The sequence below is a fragment of the Lipotes vexillifer genome, unplaced genomic scaffold (genome assembly GCF_000442215.2).
Source record: "Lipotes vexillifer unplaced genomic scaffold, Lipotes_vexillifer_v1.1 scaffold921, whole genome shotgun sequence".
Lineage (NCBI taxonomy): Eukaryota > Metazoa > Chordata > Mammalia > Artiodactyla > Lipotidae > Lipotes > Lipotes vexillifer.
The window spans coordinates 1,621,123-1,637,199 of NW_006787800.1; the positions used below are offsets into that span (position 1 = coordinate 1,621,123).

General features: G+C 47.1%; 2 protein-coding genes across 2 annotated transcripts; both read left to right on the forward strand.

Moving 5' to 3' along the window:
- On the forward strand, positions 1-8,667 carry BRD2 (bromodomain containing 2). Its single transcript, XM_007460811.1, has 12 exons — positions 1-1,037; positions 2,641-2,944; positions 3,547-3,684; positions 4,197-4,335; positions 4,422-4,636; positions 4,734-5,108; positions 5,626-5,754; positions 5,940-6,191; positions 6,330-6,595; positions 7,093-7,397; positions 7,701-7,823; positions 7,931-8,667. Exons 1-12 carry the CDS (start codon positions 1,009-1,011, stop codon positions 8,065-8,067), a joined length of 2,412 nt encoding a protein of 803 aa, XP_007460873.1. The 5' UTR covers positions 1-1,008; the 3' UTR covers positions 8,068-8,667.
- A 3,457-nt stretch (positions 8,668-12,124) lies between these two features.
- On the forward strand, positions 12,125-14,039 carry LOC103073043 (polypeptide N-acetylgalactosaminyltransferase 1-like). The gene is given in 4 exon segments (XM_082931188.1): positions 12,125-12,356; positions 12,359-12,604; positions 12,810-13,930; positions 13,932-14,039. Coding segments are annotated over 4 exon segments (1,707 nt in total).
- The last annotated feature ends 2,038 nt before the right edge of the window (positions 14,040-16,077 follow it).

Consider the following 16,077-nt stretch of genomic DNA (forward strand, 5'->3'; position numbering starts at 1 on the left):
ATTGGCTCGGAGATGTGGCTGGTTGCCGCTTCCCTGTGGGTCTATGCGGCATTCTGCCTGGTGACTAACGCGTTGGAAATGAGGCTTATGACGTCATCGCATCCGCCGACCAATAGAAAACGCTCCCGCGGAGAGGTGTTCCGCCCCCTTCGACTGCGCTTCTTCACGCGCGTGAGCGAGCGCGAGCGCGCGGAGGGGGTGGGGGAAGTCGCGAGCGCGGTGGCGCGCATGAGCGGCGGAGCTCCGCCCCCCTGCCTATATATAAAGGGCTGGCGCGGGGCTCGGCGGCGCCATTTCGCGCTGGAGTGGAGCAGCCTCTAGAACGAGCTGGAGGATTCTGCCTACTTATACAGAGCCTTCGAGTCGTCCGGGGCCGCCATTACAATCCACGTCCATCCGCTTGGAAATGGCCTTCGTCTCGGCCTATGACCGGTCCCGGCGGACAGTACAGACCCCATAGAAGCCCCCGAAGCTCCCCTTTTTCGAGCCCCGCCCAAGTCCTCGGAGTCTGTCCACCCCCTCTACTCCGCCCTCAAGAGGATTTCAAAGATGGAGGCGGCGGCTCCCTAAACCACTTTTCGTGTTCATCCGCCTCCATCCGAGATCGAAACGGGACCTCGTCCGCGCCGGACGGTCCTGGCAGGAAGAGGGGATCCTTGCAGACCAACGGCGGGCAATATTGACGACGGTGTCTGGGATCGGGGACTGTCCTGGGGTTTGAAGAGTCCGTCCCCCTTCGCTCGCCCGCCTCAGCTGGGGCCGCCGCCATTTTCTCGCTGTCCGCCTCCTGCGGAGCGCGCCAAGCTGCCGGGAGTTCTCCGAGAAACAGCGGAGGAGACTGCTCTCGTTCCGGCCCGGCGGGGGGGGGGCGGTTGTCGCCTGGAGGGCCGAGGGCAGCGGCCCCCGACCCCCCCCACTTCCCGGGTTATGCTGGACTGGAAGGTAAGGGGAACCGAGGCCACCCGGACTTTCCGCGGCTGAGGGCAGCGCCGGTTCCCCGTGGTCAAGATGCTGCAAAACGTGACTCCCCACAACAAGTACGTCCCCGCGAACGGCGTGTGGGAAGGGGGCGTTCGCGAGTTGCAGCGCGCGGGTGTGGGGCGTCGGGCTCGGAGGGAGTGCGGAACCGAGTGGGGCGCGTTGTTGTTCCGTGGCGCAACTGTTGGCTCGCCGGGCTCGCGCAGGGGGTTGAGCGGCGGTCTGGGACTGAGGCAGTGGCCCAGATCCTGAATATGGAGGGAGCACAGGTTGTCAGTTTATACGTTGTTTTTTCCTCTGTGGTTAGATCTTACCCGAGTCGGGCAGAGGGAGGTGGCGGCAGAATGTAATGGGGAAGGACACTGATTGGGGAGCAGGTCCTGCGAGTAGTGGGTTTGGTGTCTAGTGACGGTTTGTCAGGCCTTTTGGGGGAGTGGGTTCGTGGCCATATCTTGTGCTTTACAGGGTTGCCATGGTGATAGAGCTCGAGGACTGGAAACGGAGATTTCCTGAGTAGGGTAGAAGGATCACTCTTTCCTAATGTCGGGTAGGTCATTAAGTTCCTGCTAGTCTTTCGTTGACTGGTGCGGCTTTGTGTTGAGAGTTGTGTCTTGTTGCAGAGGATTGGGTTTTTTGCTGTGTGTTTTTGTTTTTGTTTTTGTGATACAATTGGGAGTTTCATTCAGGATAGGAGGGTGGAGCTAAGGATCCTCTAGTCCAGCTCTGCGGATGTAAACAATGAGATTTCGGTATAACGTCTTTAGTCTTGGGCCTTGGGAAGCATCTGGTCTCGAGGAGCACCAGAGAGAATGCATACTTGGTGCATTATTGGCCTTTGATCTTCAGAGTTGATGCTGCAATGGGAACTGTTAACGGCATCGCAGTTTTTGTTAGGGGTTGCAGGGGAGGTCTGTATCACTTTTCTGAGGGAACTCGCTAACCTTGACTGTTCGGACAGCTCTATTTTTTGAATTCTTCAGAGGGAGGAGACGAATTTGTGAATAATTTCTGGAGGATGGTAGCTTGGGGTATTCCAGGCTGTGAAGTGTGACAAATGCTCCCTTGTCTGATTTTTTCTTTTTTTGAGTTGATAGGGTTTTCCGTTAGATGTCTGGTCTATTTCGAGTTAACTATCCAGAGCTTGTGGAGGATGCTGATTCCTTCTGCACAGGTGGATTCTTAAGTGTTTAATTAGCATTTTATGAAATTTTTCTATTTTGTTTCCTTTTCACCCGCTTCCCTCAGGCTCAACCACCATGGCAACCACCAAGTCCCTAGTGAGGAGGAAGCTTGGGGCTTGAGTTTCTCGGCTCCACCCATTTTGCTTAAGTCCCATCCCAATAAGGCTGTGATTCTCAAATGGCTGTGCCCTGTGAGAAATTACCTTGGGCTTTTTCACTTTAAATTTTAAAAACAGATGAAAGAGTCCATCAGACTTGAGAATTCAGAATGTAGGACTAAGAACAGAAGAGGTGGTAGGAAGTACAAGAACAAAAGCTCCGTGGATTGTTTGGATACTGTTTTCATTTTCATAATCTTGACCACCTTTCACTAGATTTCAAGCCTGGATTTATTGAGGGTACGTAGTGTAAATTAGTGTAAATTGTACTCTCCCAAGTTCCACAAGATTATCACATATGGTTTTGTTCCTTGTCTTCACAGGCTCCCTGGGGAGGGGAATGCAGGGTTACTGGGACTGGGCCCAGAGGCAGCAGCGCCTGGGAAAAGGATTCGAAAGCCCTCCCTGTTGTATGAGGGATTCGAGAGCCCCACAATGGCTTCAGTGCCGGCTTTGCAACTAACCCCTGCCAACCCACCACCCCCGGAGGTGTCCAATCCCAAAAAGCCAGGACGGGTTACCAACCAGTTGCAATACCTGCACAAGGTGGTGATGAAGGCTCTGTGGAAACATCAGTTTGCATGGCCCTTCCGGCAGCCTGTGGATGCTGTCAAACTGGGTCTGCCGGTGAGTAGAGATTGGAGTGGGGAGGTATGGAAATGAACAAGAATGTGTGTGTGTGGAGGTGGGCTGTGTAGTATAGCTGCTGCGGCCCCTAGGAGTTCCTGTTTCTACCCTGTAGGGCAGATAGCCACCAGATTTCTGGATTCTTGGTCCTTTGTGTTTGATCCAACCGCTTGCTATCTTAGCATCTCTCATTGTGCCCTCCATGTGTCCTTCCTTAACTTTTGTGCCCTGGCTCCATTTTACAGATTCCCACCCCAGGTTGGGAGAGGACCACGGTGGCCAAAATTCTTAGCTTCTTCCTCTCCCTCATGCAGCCCATGGATAGCCAGCCCCAGAGGTAATGTCACAGGATGGGAAGCTTTTCCAGAGTGGGTGGGAGGTGGGTGGTTAGAGAAAGGCAGTAGGGGCCTCCCTATGGGTGATAAGAATCCTGTTCCATTTTTTTCCTATCCCATAGATTTAATTGGGGCCGCAGTTTAGGAGACTTTGTATTCTTGACTCATAGGGGGTGTGTATGTGCGTGTGTGTTGGGGTCGGTAGTTTGCTTAGGAGAACAGGAGTTTTATCTTTCTGTAGCTCTGACCTACCATTTCTTTTTTTAGGATTATCACAAAATTATAAAGCAGCCTATGGATATGGGTACTATTAAGAGGAGACTTGAAAACAACTATTACTGGGCTGCCTCAGAGTGTATGCAGGATTTTAATACCATGTTCACCAACTGTTATATCTACAACAAGGTGAGTGTTTTTGTGTTATTAGTAGTTGGGGACAGACAGTGCATTTTTTATCACTACTTTATCAATGAAAGTTTTAAGTGTTTTACTGTAGGTGTTCTCAGTAGTCAGGATCCTAGAAAGTCTGAGTTCCAAAAGGTACCACTGAAAGCAGTGATGTGGTCTCAGAGATCCAGCGTTAAGAGATGTTTAAATAGAACACTTTTTATTCTTGTGGATAGTGGCCCTGTTTTTCAGAGAAATCTCCAGAGATCTGAGTAGAGCAGGAACTATTTTTTTTTTAATCAGCTCTCATTCTCTTATTTCTGAACTTTTATTTCTTTGTTGCATCTTGAGGGGCAGAGTTGGAAAAGAAAAGGGAATTTAATGGCCCAATACAGGTGATTTTCAGTACTTGATGGTGAAGTTGTGTAAGGGGGGGTGGTGGTGATGCCTGGGGCTAGGAATTCCTCAGAGAAAAATGGTTTTGCTTGTCTTTTGCTGGCATTTGAACTTTTTCTTTGTGTTTCCTGTAGCCTACTGATGATATTGTCCTGATGGCACAAACGCTGGAAAAGATCTTTCTACAGAAGGTGGCGTCAATGCCACAAGAGGAACAAGAGCTTGTGGTGACTATCCCTAAGAACAGCCACAAGAAAGGGGCCAAATTGGCAGGTAGGAAGAGAAGGAGTTTTGCTAATGAAGACCAAAAGATGGGAAAGATAATCAGACTAAACTTTTTTTCTCTCCCCCCACCCCAGCACTCCAGGGCAGTATCACCAGTGCCCATCAGGTGCCTGCTGTCTCTTCTGTGTCTCACACAGCCCTGTATACTCCACCACCTGAGATACCTACCACTGTCCTCAACATTCCCCACCCATCGGTCATCTCTTCGCCCCTTCTCAAGTCCTTGCACTCCGCTGGACCCCCGCTCCTTGCTGTCTCTGCAGCTCCCCCAGCCCAGCCCCTTGCCAAGGTATACATCTGTGGATATCTTTGGGATAATGAGGAGGGAAAGGTCTTGAATGGAGTGGACCCAGGGTAAAAGGCTCCTGTCTTGTTTTTCTCTGCAGAAAAAAGGGGTAAAGCGGAAAGCAGATACTACCACCCCTACACCTACAGCTATCCTGGCTCCTGGCTCCCCAGCTAGCCCTCCCGGGGGTCTTGAGCCTAAGGCAGCACGGCTTCCCCCTATGCGTAGAGAGAGTGGCCGCCCTATCAAGCCCCCACGCAAAGACTTGCCTGACTCTCAGCAACAGCACCAAAGCTCCAAGAAAGGAAAGCTGTCGGAACAGTTAAAACACTGCAATGGCATTTTGAAGGAATTACTCTCTAAGAAGCATGCTGCCTATGCCTGGCCTTTTTATAAACCAGTGGACGCTTCCGCTCTTGGCCTGCATGACTACCATGACATCATTAAGCACCCCATGGACCTCAGCACTGTCAAGGTACCCACTGCATGGGGCAGATGGGATACTCAGGCAGTGATTGGAGCCTAGGGATCAATAAAACAGTCACTTTTTCCGGGCACACAGCAGTCTTGGCATTTTATTTTTGCAAAATAGTAATGGGGCAGAAGGTCAAGGACTTGTTAGGAGTCCATATTTTCTGGAGTTTGAGACAGTGTGGTGGGTTTTGTGTTCAGAGCATCGCTACTCATCTACAATTAGGTCCTACCTATTGGGAATGTTGGGTTAGGATAGAAAAGTTAAGGGATGGCTGGTTAGTCAGAGGCCACCCACCCTCTCTTTTCACTAGAAATGATTTTTTTTCCTAGACATAGATATTTCTTCAACCCACCCAAATTCCTTTGACTTCAAACTTGAGCCCCAGGGCATAGATCCTTAAGGCTACCCCTGCCCCGCCCCCGTGCTCTCGAGAGGGCTAGCCTTGCGGTGTCTGGAGCTGGCAGGGAAAGGTGAGTCTTCCTGCCTGTGCAGCTTCTGATGCTGCCTCCTTCTGCAGCGGAAGATGGAGAATCGTGATTACCGGGATGCACAGGAGTTTGCTGCTGACGTGCGGCTTATGTTCTCCAACTGCTATAAGTACAATCCCCCAGACCATGATGTTGTGGCCATGGCACGAAAGTTACAGGTGAGTGTCAAGGTCGGAGTTGGAAGAATAAATGGGTCTGGGGAGAGAAATTTTGCTGTCTGTGGTGCACAACCTCAACATGGGGCTCTCCCAGTCTCTACAGTTGTAAATTGGAGCTGCCGTATGGCTGGGTATGATCAGGGCATATCCACTAGCATGGTTTTGAGTCTGCTGTCTCTCTCTAGGATGTATTTGAGTTCCGTTATGCCAAGATGCCAGATGAACCACTGGAACCAGGGCCTTTACCAGTCTCTACTGCCTTGCCCCCTGGCTTGGCCAAATCATCTTCAGAGTCCTCCAGCGAGGAAAGTAGCAGTGAGAGCTCTTCTGAGGATGAGGAGGAGGAAGATGAGGAGGATGAAGAAGAGGAAGAAGAGAGTGAAAGCTCCGACTCCGAGGAAGAAAGGGCTCATCGCTTGGCTGAACTACAGGAACAGGTATTATTTTAATTTGTCACTGTTCAGTTTACTGGGTGAGGTTCGTGCACTGTCTTGGCCCTAAATTTTTTTTCATTTAGTCTTTATTGCTTTACCTATTTATTTTTTCCGTTTCACATGATTCTTTTTCCTCTTTAGCTTCGAGCAGTACATGAACAACTGGCTGCCCTGTCCCAAGGCCCAATATCCAAGCCCAAGCGAAAGAGAGAAAAAAAAGAGAAAAAGAAGAAACGGAAGGCAGAGAAGCATCGAGGCCGAGCCGGGGTTGAGGAAGATGACAAAGGGCCTCGGGCACCTCGCCCATCTCAGCCCAAGAAGTCCAAGAAAGCGAGTGGCAGTGGGGCTGGCAGCGTTGCTACCCTAGGCCCTCCTGGCTTTGGACCTTCTGCAGGAAGTAGCACCAAGTGAGTACTATCTAACATGGAAGCAGAGACAGCTCAGTTATGTCTCGGATCTTTCCGGGGAGGATGATTTCTCCCACTCCTTGCAAAGGTTTCTCTAAATCAGGGTCCAGCGAATTTTTTCTGCAGGTGGCCAGGGGATGAAGTCGACTTTTGAAGACTGTAGTCTCTCAAAGCTGCTTAACTTTGACAGTGTAGTCTGCCTACCCCTTCTCTAAACCAGTGAATCTGGTTTTTCGTGTTTTCTTCTGTGGTCGGGGGTGGGTTAGTGCTTTAGGGAGCAAAAAAAAGTGGACCTGTGGCAGTGTACTTATATTTAGTTCTCAAAGTCCGAGATTAATAAAAGTGTTTGGCATGTAAAGAAGCTGTGCTCCCCTGATACAGTGTCTAGTAGCCCACTCATTTGCCTTAATGGAAAACAGTTTTTCAGGCATGAAATCCAGGTCACTGGGTTGAATAGTGAGAATGTCCCACAATTGACAATTTTCTTTTGCCCGTAGACTCCCCAAAAAGGCCACAAAGACAGCCCCACCTGCCCTGCCTGCAGGCTATGATTCAGAGGAAGAGGAAGAAAGCAGGCCCATGAGTTACGACGAGAAGCGGCAGTTGAGCCTGGACATCAACAAGTTGCCCGGGGAGAAACTGGGTCGAGTTGTACACATAATTCAAGCCAGGGAGCCCTCTTTACGTGACTCAAACCCAGAAGAAATTGAGATTGATTTTGAAACGCTCAAGCCATCCACACTTAGAGAGCTTGAACGCTATGTCCTTTCCTGCCTACGAAAGAAACCTCGGAAGCCCTATAGTGAGTATGAAATGAGGCCCACCAGTTAACTCAGCAAATCCTCGTGAGGTTCTGAGGAGGATTTGTTGCATCTAGAGGGGCAGAGTTAACTCAGTTAACTCAGCAAGTCCTCGCGAAGTTCTGAGGACAGTGAAAGAAGGATAGTAGGCATACGCTCGATGGACTTGAGATCATCAGCTCCTGGGATGATAAGGGTTGGATTAGTTGCTTCCCAATGTTCAAGAAAGGAATTTGGCAGCAATAGGGGACAGAGAAGCTAGGGTGCTTCTGGCTATCTTAATCCTGGTATATTTCTTTTTCTAGCTATTAAGAAACCTGTGGGAAAGACAAAGGAGGAACTGGCTTTGGAGAAGAAGCGGGAACTAGAAAAGCGGTTACAAGATGTTAGTGGGCAGCTCAATTCTACCAAAAAGCCCCCCAAGAAAGGTGAGTGTTCAGTAAGCCACTGTGAATTCACTACATCCTGCCCTCTTGACTCTTGAAAAATGGAAATCAGACGGGAATAACCTTTAAACTTCAACTTTGTTCTGCAGCGAGTGAAAAAACGGAGACGTCATCGGCACAGCAGGTAGCAGTGTCCCGCCTCAGTGCTTCCAGCTCCAGCTCGGATTCCAGCTCCTCTTCTTCATCTTCCTCTTCTTCAGACACCAGTGATTCAGACTCAGGCTAAGGGGCCAGGCCAGATGGGGCAGGAGGCTCCGCAGGACCGGACCCCTAGACCACCTTGCCCCACCTCTACTCTCCCTTTGCTGTGACACTTCCTCATCTCACCCCCTCCCCCCACTGTAGGAGAGCTGGCTCTGCAGGGGGGAGGAATGCAGGGACAATTACTGAAGGAGGGACATAAATGGACAAAATACAACTGCGTTCCCAGCCCCATGGAGAGTGACCTCTTAGGCATAGAGCCCCTATTCAAAATGACTGTGGTGGGGCAGGGGTAAAGGGTGGGAATGGGCAAAGGCCCTGATACAGGGTTACCTGAGGCCGTAGCTGCCCTGTTCACTTGTAAGGGCCCTGTTTTGAGGGAGGTTGTTCTAATTTATTTTAAGCTAGGTAAGGCCGAGGCAGGGTGGGGCCATGGTCCCCTCAGCCTCCATGGGGAGGGAAGAAGGCGTTCTTTTTTTACGTTGACTTTTTTTTTCTACTGTTTTCCCTTTTGCTTCTCCATTTGGGGCCCCTGGGGGTTTCAGTCATCTCCCCATTTGGTCCCTTGGATTGTCTTTTCTTTGTCTGTTGATTCTAACTTGTAAATAAAGAAAATATTATTCAAGTTTTGAGTTTATTACTTTAATGACATTTCTTTTTCTAGTGCTTCAAAATGAATGTGATACAATTGAGATTTTGAGGAAAGTACTCCTGAGGTGAGGAAAAAGGACCATCCTGTTTTAAATAAACCAGTAGGCTGTTGCTGTAGTGATAAAAGTGCATCTGCCCTTTGTAAAGTGAATCCCCCAAAATAACCTTAAAGTTTGCAATTTGCTCTGGTTTTAGATGAAGAAAACAAAATTCTCTGGCTCATTCATATCTTAACCAAGAGTTTCAAACCCAAGATTTGGAATAGGCTCAAGTTTTCCTCTGGTTCTGGATATGTGGATTGTTTCCTGGACACTTAGCAAGATGTGAAAGGGATGGGAGGTAGCCAACAGTAGGTACTTCTTGCATTGGGCATCTGCCTTAAAAAGGCAGTTGTGCCTACTTTTATAATTTGCAGCTTTGGCGCAAGTTGCACATGTACATAGCTCTGCAAAGTTGGTTAATACAGTGCCAGTTCAGAGAATTCCAGTGATCCTTACCAAAATGAAATCAAAAACTCATTTCCAGGGCTTCCCTGGTGGCACAGTGGTTGAGAGTCTGCCTGCCAATGCAGGGGACACGAGTCCGTGCCCCGGTCCAGGAGCGGCTGGGCCCGTGAGCCATGGCCCCTGAGCCTGCGCGTCCAGAGCCTGTGCTCCGCAACGGGAGAGGCCACAACAGTGAGAGGCCCGCGTACCGCAAAAAAAAAAAAAATTGCTGCAAGTCTAACCCCTTCTCACGCTGTATAGACAGAAGGGCTCTACAGTTGAGAAATATGAGATGTCTGGTTTCTGGAATTTTGGGGGCTTTACACCCTACAAAAGGGGACGGTTTAAAATAATGTGCCGTAATAGAAAATCTGAATTTTTAAATGGAAGGCTGGGAATGTAAACCTACAGTTTATTCTGATGTAATGTTGCTGGAAACAGGTGGAAAGTGGAATATGGTGGAGATGGTAGTGATGATTTTGGAGGTAGCAATAAATTGGGCTCTAGCAGTGACTCTCAAGCCTTGTTGCATACTTGGACTCCAGAGCTGCTAAAAGCTTGTAACTTGGGTGTCTGAATCCTTTTTTGGCCATACCCTGTGGCTTGTGTGATCTTAGTTTCCCAACCAGGGCTTGAACCCAGACCTGCAGTGGAACTGCAGAGTCCTAACCACTGGACTACCAGGGAATGCCCTGAATTCTTTAGTTGAGGCCCAGGCAAAGCAAAAGCTCAAAGAGATGGTAATACCCAAGCAGGGCTGGGAATCACTTGTTACCATTTTGCAAGGCCCTTAGTTTTTTAAAGGGGAGGAGCCCCCTGATTGGGCTTTTCAGCCCAATTAATTGTAGATCTCAGTGAGTGAACTCTTCAACTCCCTTTGAGCTCTGTTCATCTAGAGAAAAGTGATGGAAAGGATTTGGAAAGTTCAGTAGTACTTAAAGAGTTGTGGGTGTGGGATAGGATTTATTTAAGTCTGAAGGGATAAATGTTGATTTCAAATAGATGTGTGTCAATCTAACACTATATCTCATTTAAATGGACATTTAAGGTGTGAGATTAGTTTGGGGAGGAGACCAGGCATACAATCTTGGAAGACTGTCCGTGGCTGCATCCCCTTCTGTTCACGTCATTTAAGTATTTTAAAGTTGTGGTTTGGGAAAATAAAGACTTCAACTCTCAAAAGGTGAGTTTCTGACATGGTACCTGTGGAGGCAATTTAACATTCCCTATAGACTGAATCCAGAACAGTCTAAGTGCTATAAAAGTAGGTGGCCTGGCTTATTCCCTTGACTGCAGAGCAGGCTGAGACTGGGCAAGAGCGGCTCTGGACCTGGTTTACACCTCCCTAGACAGCTTACAAACGTTCATGGATTTCCTGATGGTAAGTCTGTTGTTGAAGAGTCCTTTCCCTGGTTCCTGACCCTTGAGTCTGCCATTTAGCCCTTTGATTTACTTTTTCCCTTAGTCGAATTCACTGGTCAAAACCTTAGCTCTATCCCATCCTCTCCTTGAGGCATTGTAATAGTTTCAGGAGTCTGATCCCCATTTTGGTTGGAATTACTGTCTTCCAAAGTAACAAGCACAGTCCCCAGCACAACCAGAAGGAACAATTATGGAATCCTACCGTGGGCAGTATTACCTCCCATGCTCTTTCCAGCTCTTGTAAGCATGGGTTCCACTGCCTCTTTTTTTTTTTTTTTTTTTTTTTTTGCTACCTCTTGCTGTTTGCTCCCCTTTAATGTTTCCATAGTAATCATTTATTCGGAGTTCCTTCGTCTTATTTTTCAATAAACACCATTGATCTAGACGTTGTCAAACTGCTCAGGAGGAGTGGTGGTGAAGATAAAAGACAAGGCCCTTGCCTTGTCTTTGAATCTTGCTTTAGCAGTGCAGTTAGCTCATGGTGCAGTTACTGGGCTGATTTGCTCTAAGATGAAGGCATGACAGTCTTCCAGATGATTCTAATTGCACCCAAATGTGTACACCCCAGTCCAAGCCCTGCCAACCTTGCTCTTGGATTCTCTCAGCACTATGCTGACTGAAAAGCCCTGCTTCCCTGAGGGGCTCCCAGGACAAGAACCAAAGCTGGTTGGAGTTATTCTCTGAGGCTTGCCAAGAATAACACAGGGGAGGACTTGCTGATCAATGAGAAAAGGACTCCCAGAGAGCCAGGAAGGGGACTGGGTGGGAATGGTAGACGGAACTGATCTGATGATTCCATGATCTCCGTCTTTGCTTCTTTCCCCTTTCCTGGATCGTCACCCTAGTTCAAGCTCTGCACATTCCCACTAGCAGGTCTTGCTGTCCCCGTAGTTTACATTCTGGGAGCAGGAAAAGGGGTGATATTAGACAACAGATCACAGTTTTTAATAAAAATTATAAGTTTTAGCAGTGCAATATGCAAAGATCTGTAGAGAATTTAGGAGGGCTCTGATCTGAGAGATTTCTGAGAACTGTTCAGATATATCTCGGAAGGATGAGTAGTGTTTGTGTCAGGGAGGGCGGGAGTGAGCACTGCCAGCAGAAGAAAGTGATGATAGTTTCCTGGTGGTCTAGTGGTTAGGATTCCGGCCTTCCACTGCCGTGGCCTGGTTCAATCACCGGTCAGGGAACTGAGATCCTGCAAGCCATGCAGCATGACTCAAAAAAAAAAATAAAAGGCGCGGCGGACGGCGGCCCGAGAGTAGCGCCCGCGCTGCGGCCCGCGGGACCGCACCGCGACCGCCCCGGGCCGGCCCCGAGGAGCGCCCTCCGCTGCCGCCGCCGCCGCCGCCGCCGCCGCCGCCACCGCCTGGGACATGTGGATTTGGGATATGAATTCATTTGAAAAACCACTTTGGGGTTGTGAACGTGATTTCTGATGAAACTGGATTGGAATAATTTTCATGATCTTTGTATATTTATATATATATATTTTTTTTAATTTTGCATTTGACTTAAAGTGCCATGAGAAAATTTGCATATTGCAAGGTGGTCCTAGCCACCTCCTTGATTTGGGTATTCTTGGATATGTTCCTGCTGCTTTACTTCAGTGAATGCAACAAATGTGATGAAAAAAAAGAGAGAGGACTTCCTGCTGGGGATGTTCTAGAGCCAGTACAAAAGCCTCATGAAGGTCCTGGAGAAATGGGGAAACCAGTTGTCATTCCTAAAGAGGATCAAGAAAAGATGAAAGAGATGTTAAAATCAATCAGTTCAATTTAATGGCAAGTTAGATGATTGCACTCAACAGATCTTTACCAGATGTTAGGTTAGAAGGGTGGAAAACAAAGGTGTATCCAGATAATCTTCCTACAACAAGTGTGGTGATTGTTTTCCATAATGAGGCTTGGAGAACACTTCTGCGAACTGTCCATAGTGTCATTAATCGCTCACCAAGACACATGCTAGAAGAAATTGTTCTAGTAGATGATGCCAGTGAAAGAGGTAAATTTTACATTTTAATGTTTTGCTGTATGCGGGCCTCTCACTCTTGTGGCCTCTCCCGTTGCGGAGCACAGGCTCCGGACGCGCAGGCTCAGTGGCCATGGCTCACGGGCCCAGCCGCTCTGCGGCATGTGGGACGAACCCGTGTCCCCTGCATCGGCAGGCGTACTCTCAACCACTGCGCCACCAGGGAAGCCTGAAAGAGACTTTTTGAAAAGACCTCTAGAGACTTATGTGAAAAAATTAAAAGTACCAGTTCATGTAATTCGAATGGAGCAACGTTCTGGATTGATCAGAGCTAGGTTAAAAGGAGCTGCAGTGTCTAAAGGCCAAGTGATCACCTTTTTAGATGCTCACTGTGAATGTACAGTGGGGTGGCTGGAGCCTCTCTTAGCCAGGATCAAACATGACAGGAAGACAGTGGTCTCTCCTACCACTGATGTGATCAGTGATGATACTTTTGAGTACATGGCAAGTTCTGACATGACCTATGGTGGATTCAACTGGAAGCTTAATTTTCGCTGGTATCCTGTTCCCCAAAGAGAAATGGACAAAAGGAAAGGTGATCAAACTCTTCCTGTGAGAACACCTACAATGGCAGGAGGCCTTTTTTCAATAGACAGAGATTACTTTCAGGAAATTGGAACATATGATGCTGGAATGGATATTTGGGGAGGAGAAAACCTAGAAATTTCCTTTAGGATTTGGCAGTGTGGAGGAACTTTGGAGATTGTTACTTGCTCACATGTTGGACATGTGTTTCAGAAAGCTACACCTTACACGTTTCCAGGAGGCACAGGGCAGATTATCAATAAAAATAACAGACGACTTGCAGAAGTGTGGATGGATGAATTCAAGAATTTCTTCTATATAATTTCTCCAGGTGTTACAAAGGTAGATTATGGAGATATATCATCAAGACTTGGTCTAAGACACAAACTCCAATGCAGACCTTTCTCTTGGTACCTATAGAATATTTATCCCAATTCTCAGATTCCACGTCACTATTTCTCTTTGGGAGAGATACGAAATGTGGAAACAAATCAGTGTCTAGATAACATGGCTAGAAAAGAGAATGAAAAAGTTGGAATTTTTAACCGTCACGGTATGGGAGGTAATCAGGTTTTCTCTTACACTGCCAACAAAGAAATTAGAACAGATGACCTTTGCTTGGATGTCTCCAAACTTAATGGCCCAGTCACAGTGCTCACATGCCACCACCTAAAAGGCAACCAACTTTGCGAGTATGATCCGGTGAAATTAACCCTGCAGCATGTGAACAGTAATCAGTGCCTGGATAAAGCCACAGAAGAGGACAGCCAGGTGCCCCAGCATTAGAGACTGCAATGGAAGCCGGTCCCAGCAGTGGCTTCTTCAAAATGTAACCCTTCCAGAAATATTCCGAGACCAAATTTACAAAAAAAGAAAAAAGTAAGGATTGACTGGGCTACCTCAGCATACATTTCTGCCACATTCTTAAGAAGCAAAAAAGGAAAAGTGCTTTCCTCCTGCAGGATGTAAGGTTTATCAGCCATTAAAACTTAAACTGCTCTCTCTTTCACTAGCTGTGAACCGGCCTTCCTGTCCAAGGACGTGAAACTATGTAGTAGCGAGACTGTGCACACTGATGTTTACAAGATTAAGAGTCTTTCATCAAGAATCATTGTAAAGAATATTCAAACTGAAACAATCTACGAAATGTGCTTTCCAGAGAGCTGCACCTTTTATGGTTTGCTTGCACATCAGTCATTTCTGCTGAATGTGCTGTTGTAATGAAGAGATGTCCAAGATTTTTTTTCTGATTAGAACTGGTAGCCAGTATATTAAATATTGATATAAAAATAAATGAAAAAGAACTGGAACCAGATTCAGAATCATGAAAACATTTTTACAACAATTTAAAGAACAATATTAAACAGGGTTTAAAGGAAATTAGAACTATGAGAAGTACCATTTGTTATAGTATCGTATCAAATTTCTATATAGATTTTGGGGCTTCCCTGGTGGCGCAGTGGTTGGGAGTCCGCCTGCCGATGCAGGGGACGTGGGTTCGTGCCCTGGTCCGGGAGGATTCCACATGTCGCGGAGCGACTGGGCTCGTGAGCCATGGCCGCTGGGCCTGCGCGTCCGGAGCCTGTTCTCCGCGGTGGAAGAGGCCGCAGCGGTGAGGGGCCCGCGTACCGCAAAAAAAAAAAAAAAAATTTCTATATAGATTTTATACCTCAGCGGGGGAAAATAACTGATTCCAATGACATTTCATTCTGTTTTCATCTGTGATAGTCATGGATGCTTTTTTTTTCCTTGGGGTGCTGAAATTGAGCTGAAAAAGTGGCTCCTTGAACATAGTTTTAATTGCTTTCTACAGTTGTTTTTTTTATGTGGTTTGTGGGCTGTTGGAACTGTAATTTTTAATTGCCTTCAAAAAATGGAGATTTAAAATAATGTCTGGTTTCACTGAACAAGTTTGATATCTCAGGTGCTCTTGGGTCAACTGGCTTATAGACTTTCTCTCACACACAAATTTCTTATTAGATTTTCAACTTCCTAACTTGATTCAACTGATTATGTTTAATACCCAAGATTCATACTACTGTACTACAGATTTGTTTTCACAGCAATAAATCTTCTGTTCTTTGTTTATGATTCCACTCAATAGACGGCCTGCAGAAGTGATTTATTATTAGGGTATTTGGAGATGATACGTTTGATGGTTTTTTGGAAAAAACTTTTTTCACTCCATACTCAGATGTGCTTCATTGTCAAGTGCATATTTAGATTAGGTTCTTGAATTGTAATGTTGATCTGCTGCTTTGTTTTTTTTTAAATAAAATTTGACTGAAAATAAAAAAAAGAAAGAAGAAGAAAAAAGAAACAGTGATGGTAACTGCCTGAGAGAAGGTGGTGCTGAGGCAGCAGAAAAGGATGCCTGCTTCCAGATAAAGCCAGAAAGTCGGGCAAAGCTAGATCAAGGAGGTCACTTAGGCCACAGTAAGAATTTGAATTTTCATCCTGAAGACTTTTAATAACAGCTCTCATCTATTGAGCACTTACTGTGTACCAAGCAGTGTACTAAAAACAAACTGTAAACTCATTTGGTCCTCATTATGGTCCTTTGAGGTAAGTCTTTTTTTCTTTTAATTAATTATTTTTATTTTTGGCTGCATTGGGTCTTCGTTGCTGCGCACAGGCTTTCTCTAGTTGCAGTGAGCGGGGGCTACTCTTCATTGCGGTGGGCCGGCTTCTCATTGCGGTGGCTTCTCTTGTACGGAGCACCAGCTCTAGGTGGGCGGGCTTAGTGGCTTCACCGCATGTGGGATCTTCCCGGACCAGGGATCAAACCCATGTCCCCTGCATTGGCAAGCAGATTCTTAACCACTGCGCCACCAGGGAAGTCCCTGAGGTAAATCTTATCTCCATGTAACAGATGAAGACCTGAGGCAGAGAGTGAAGGAACTTGCCCAAAATCGCAACAC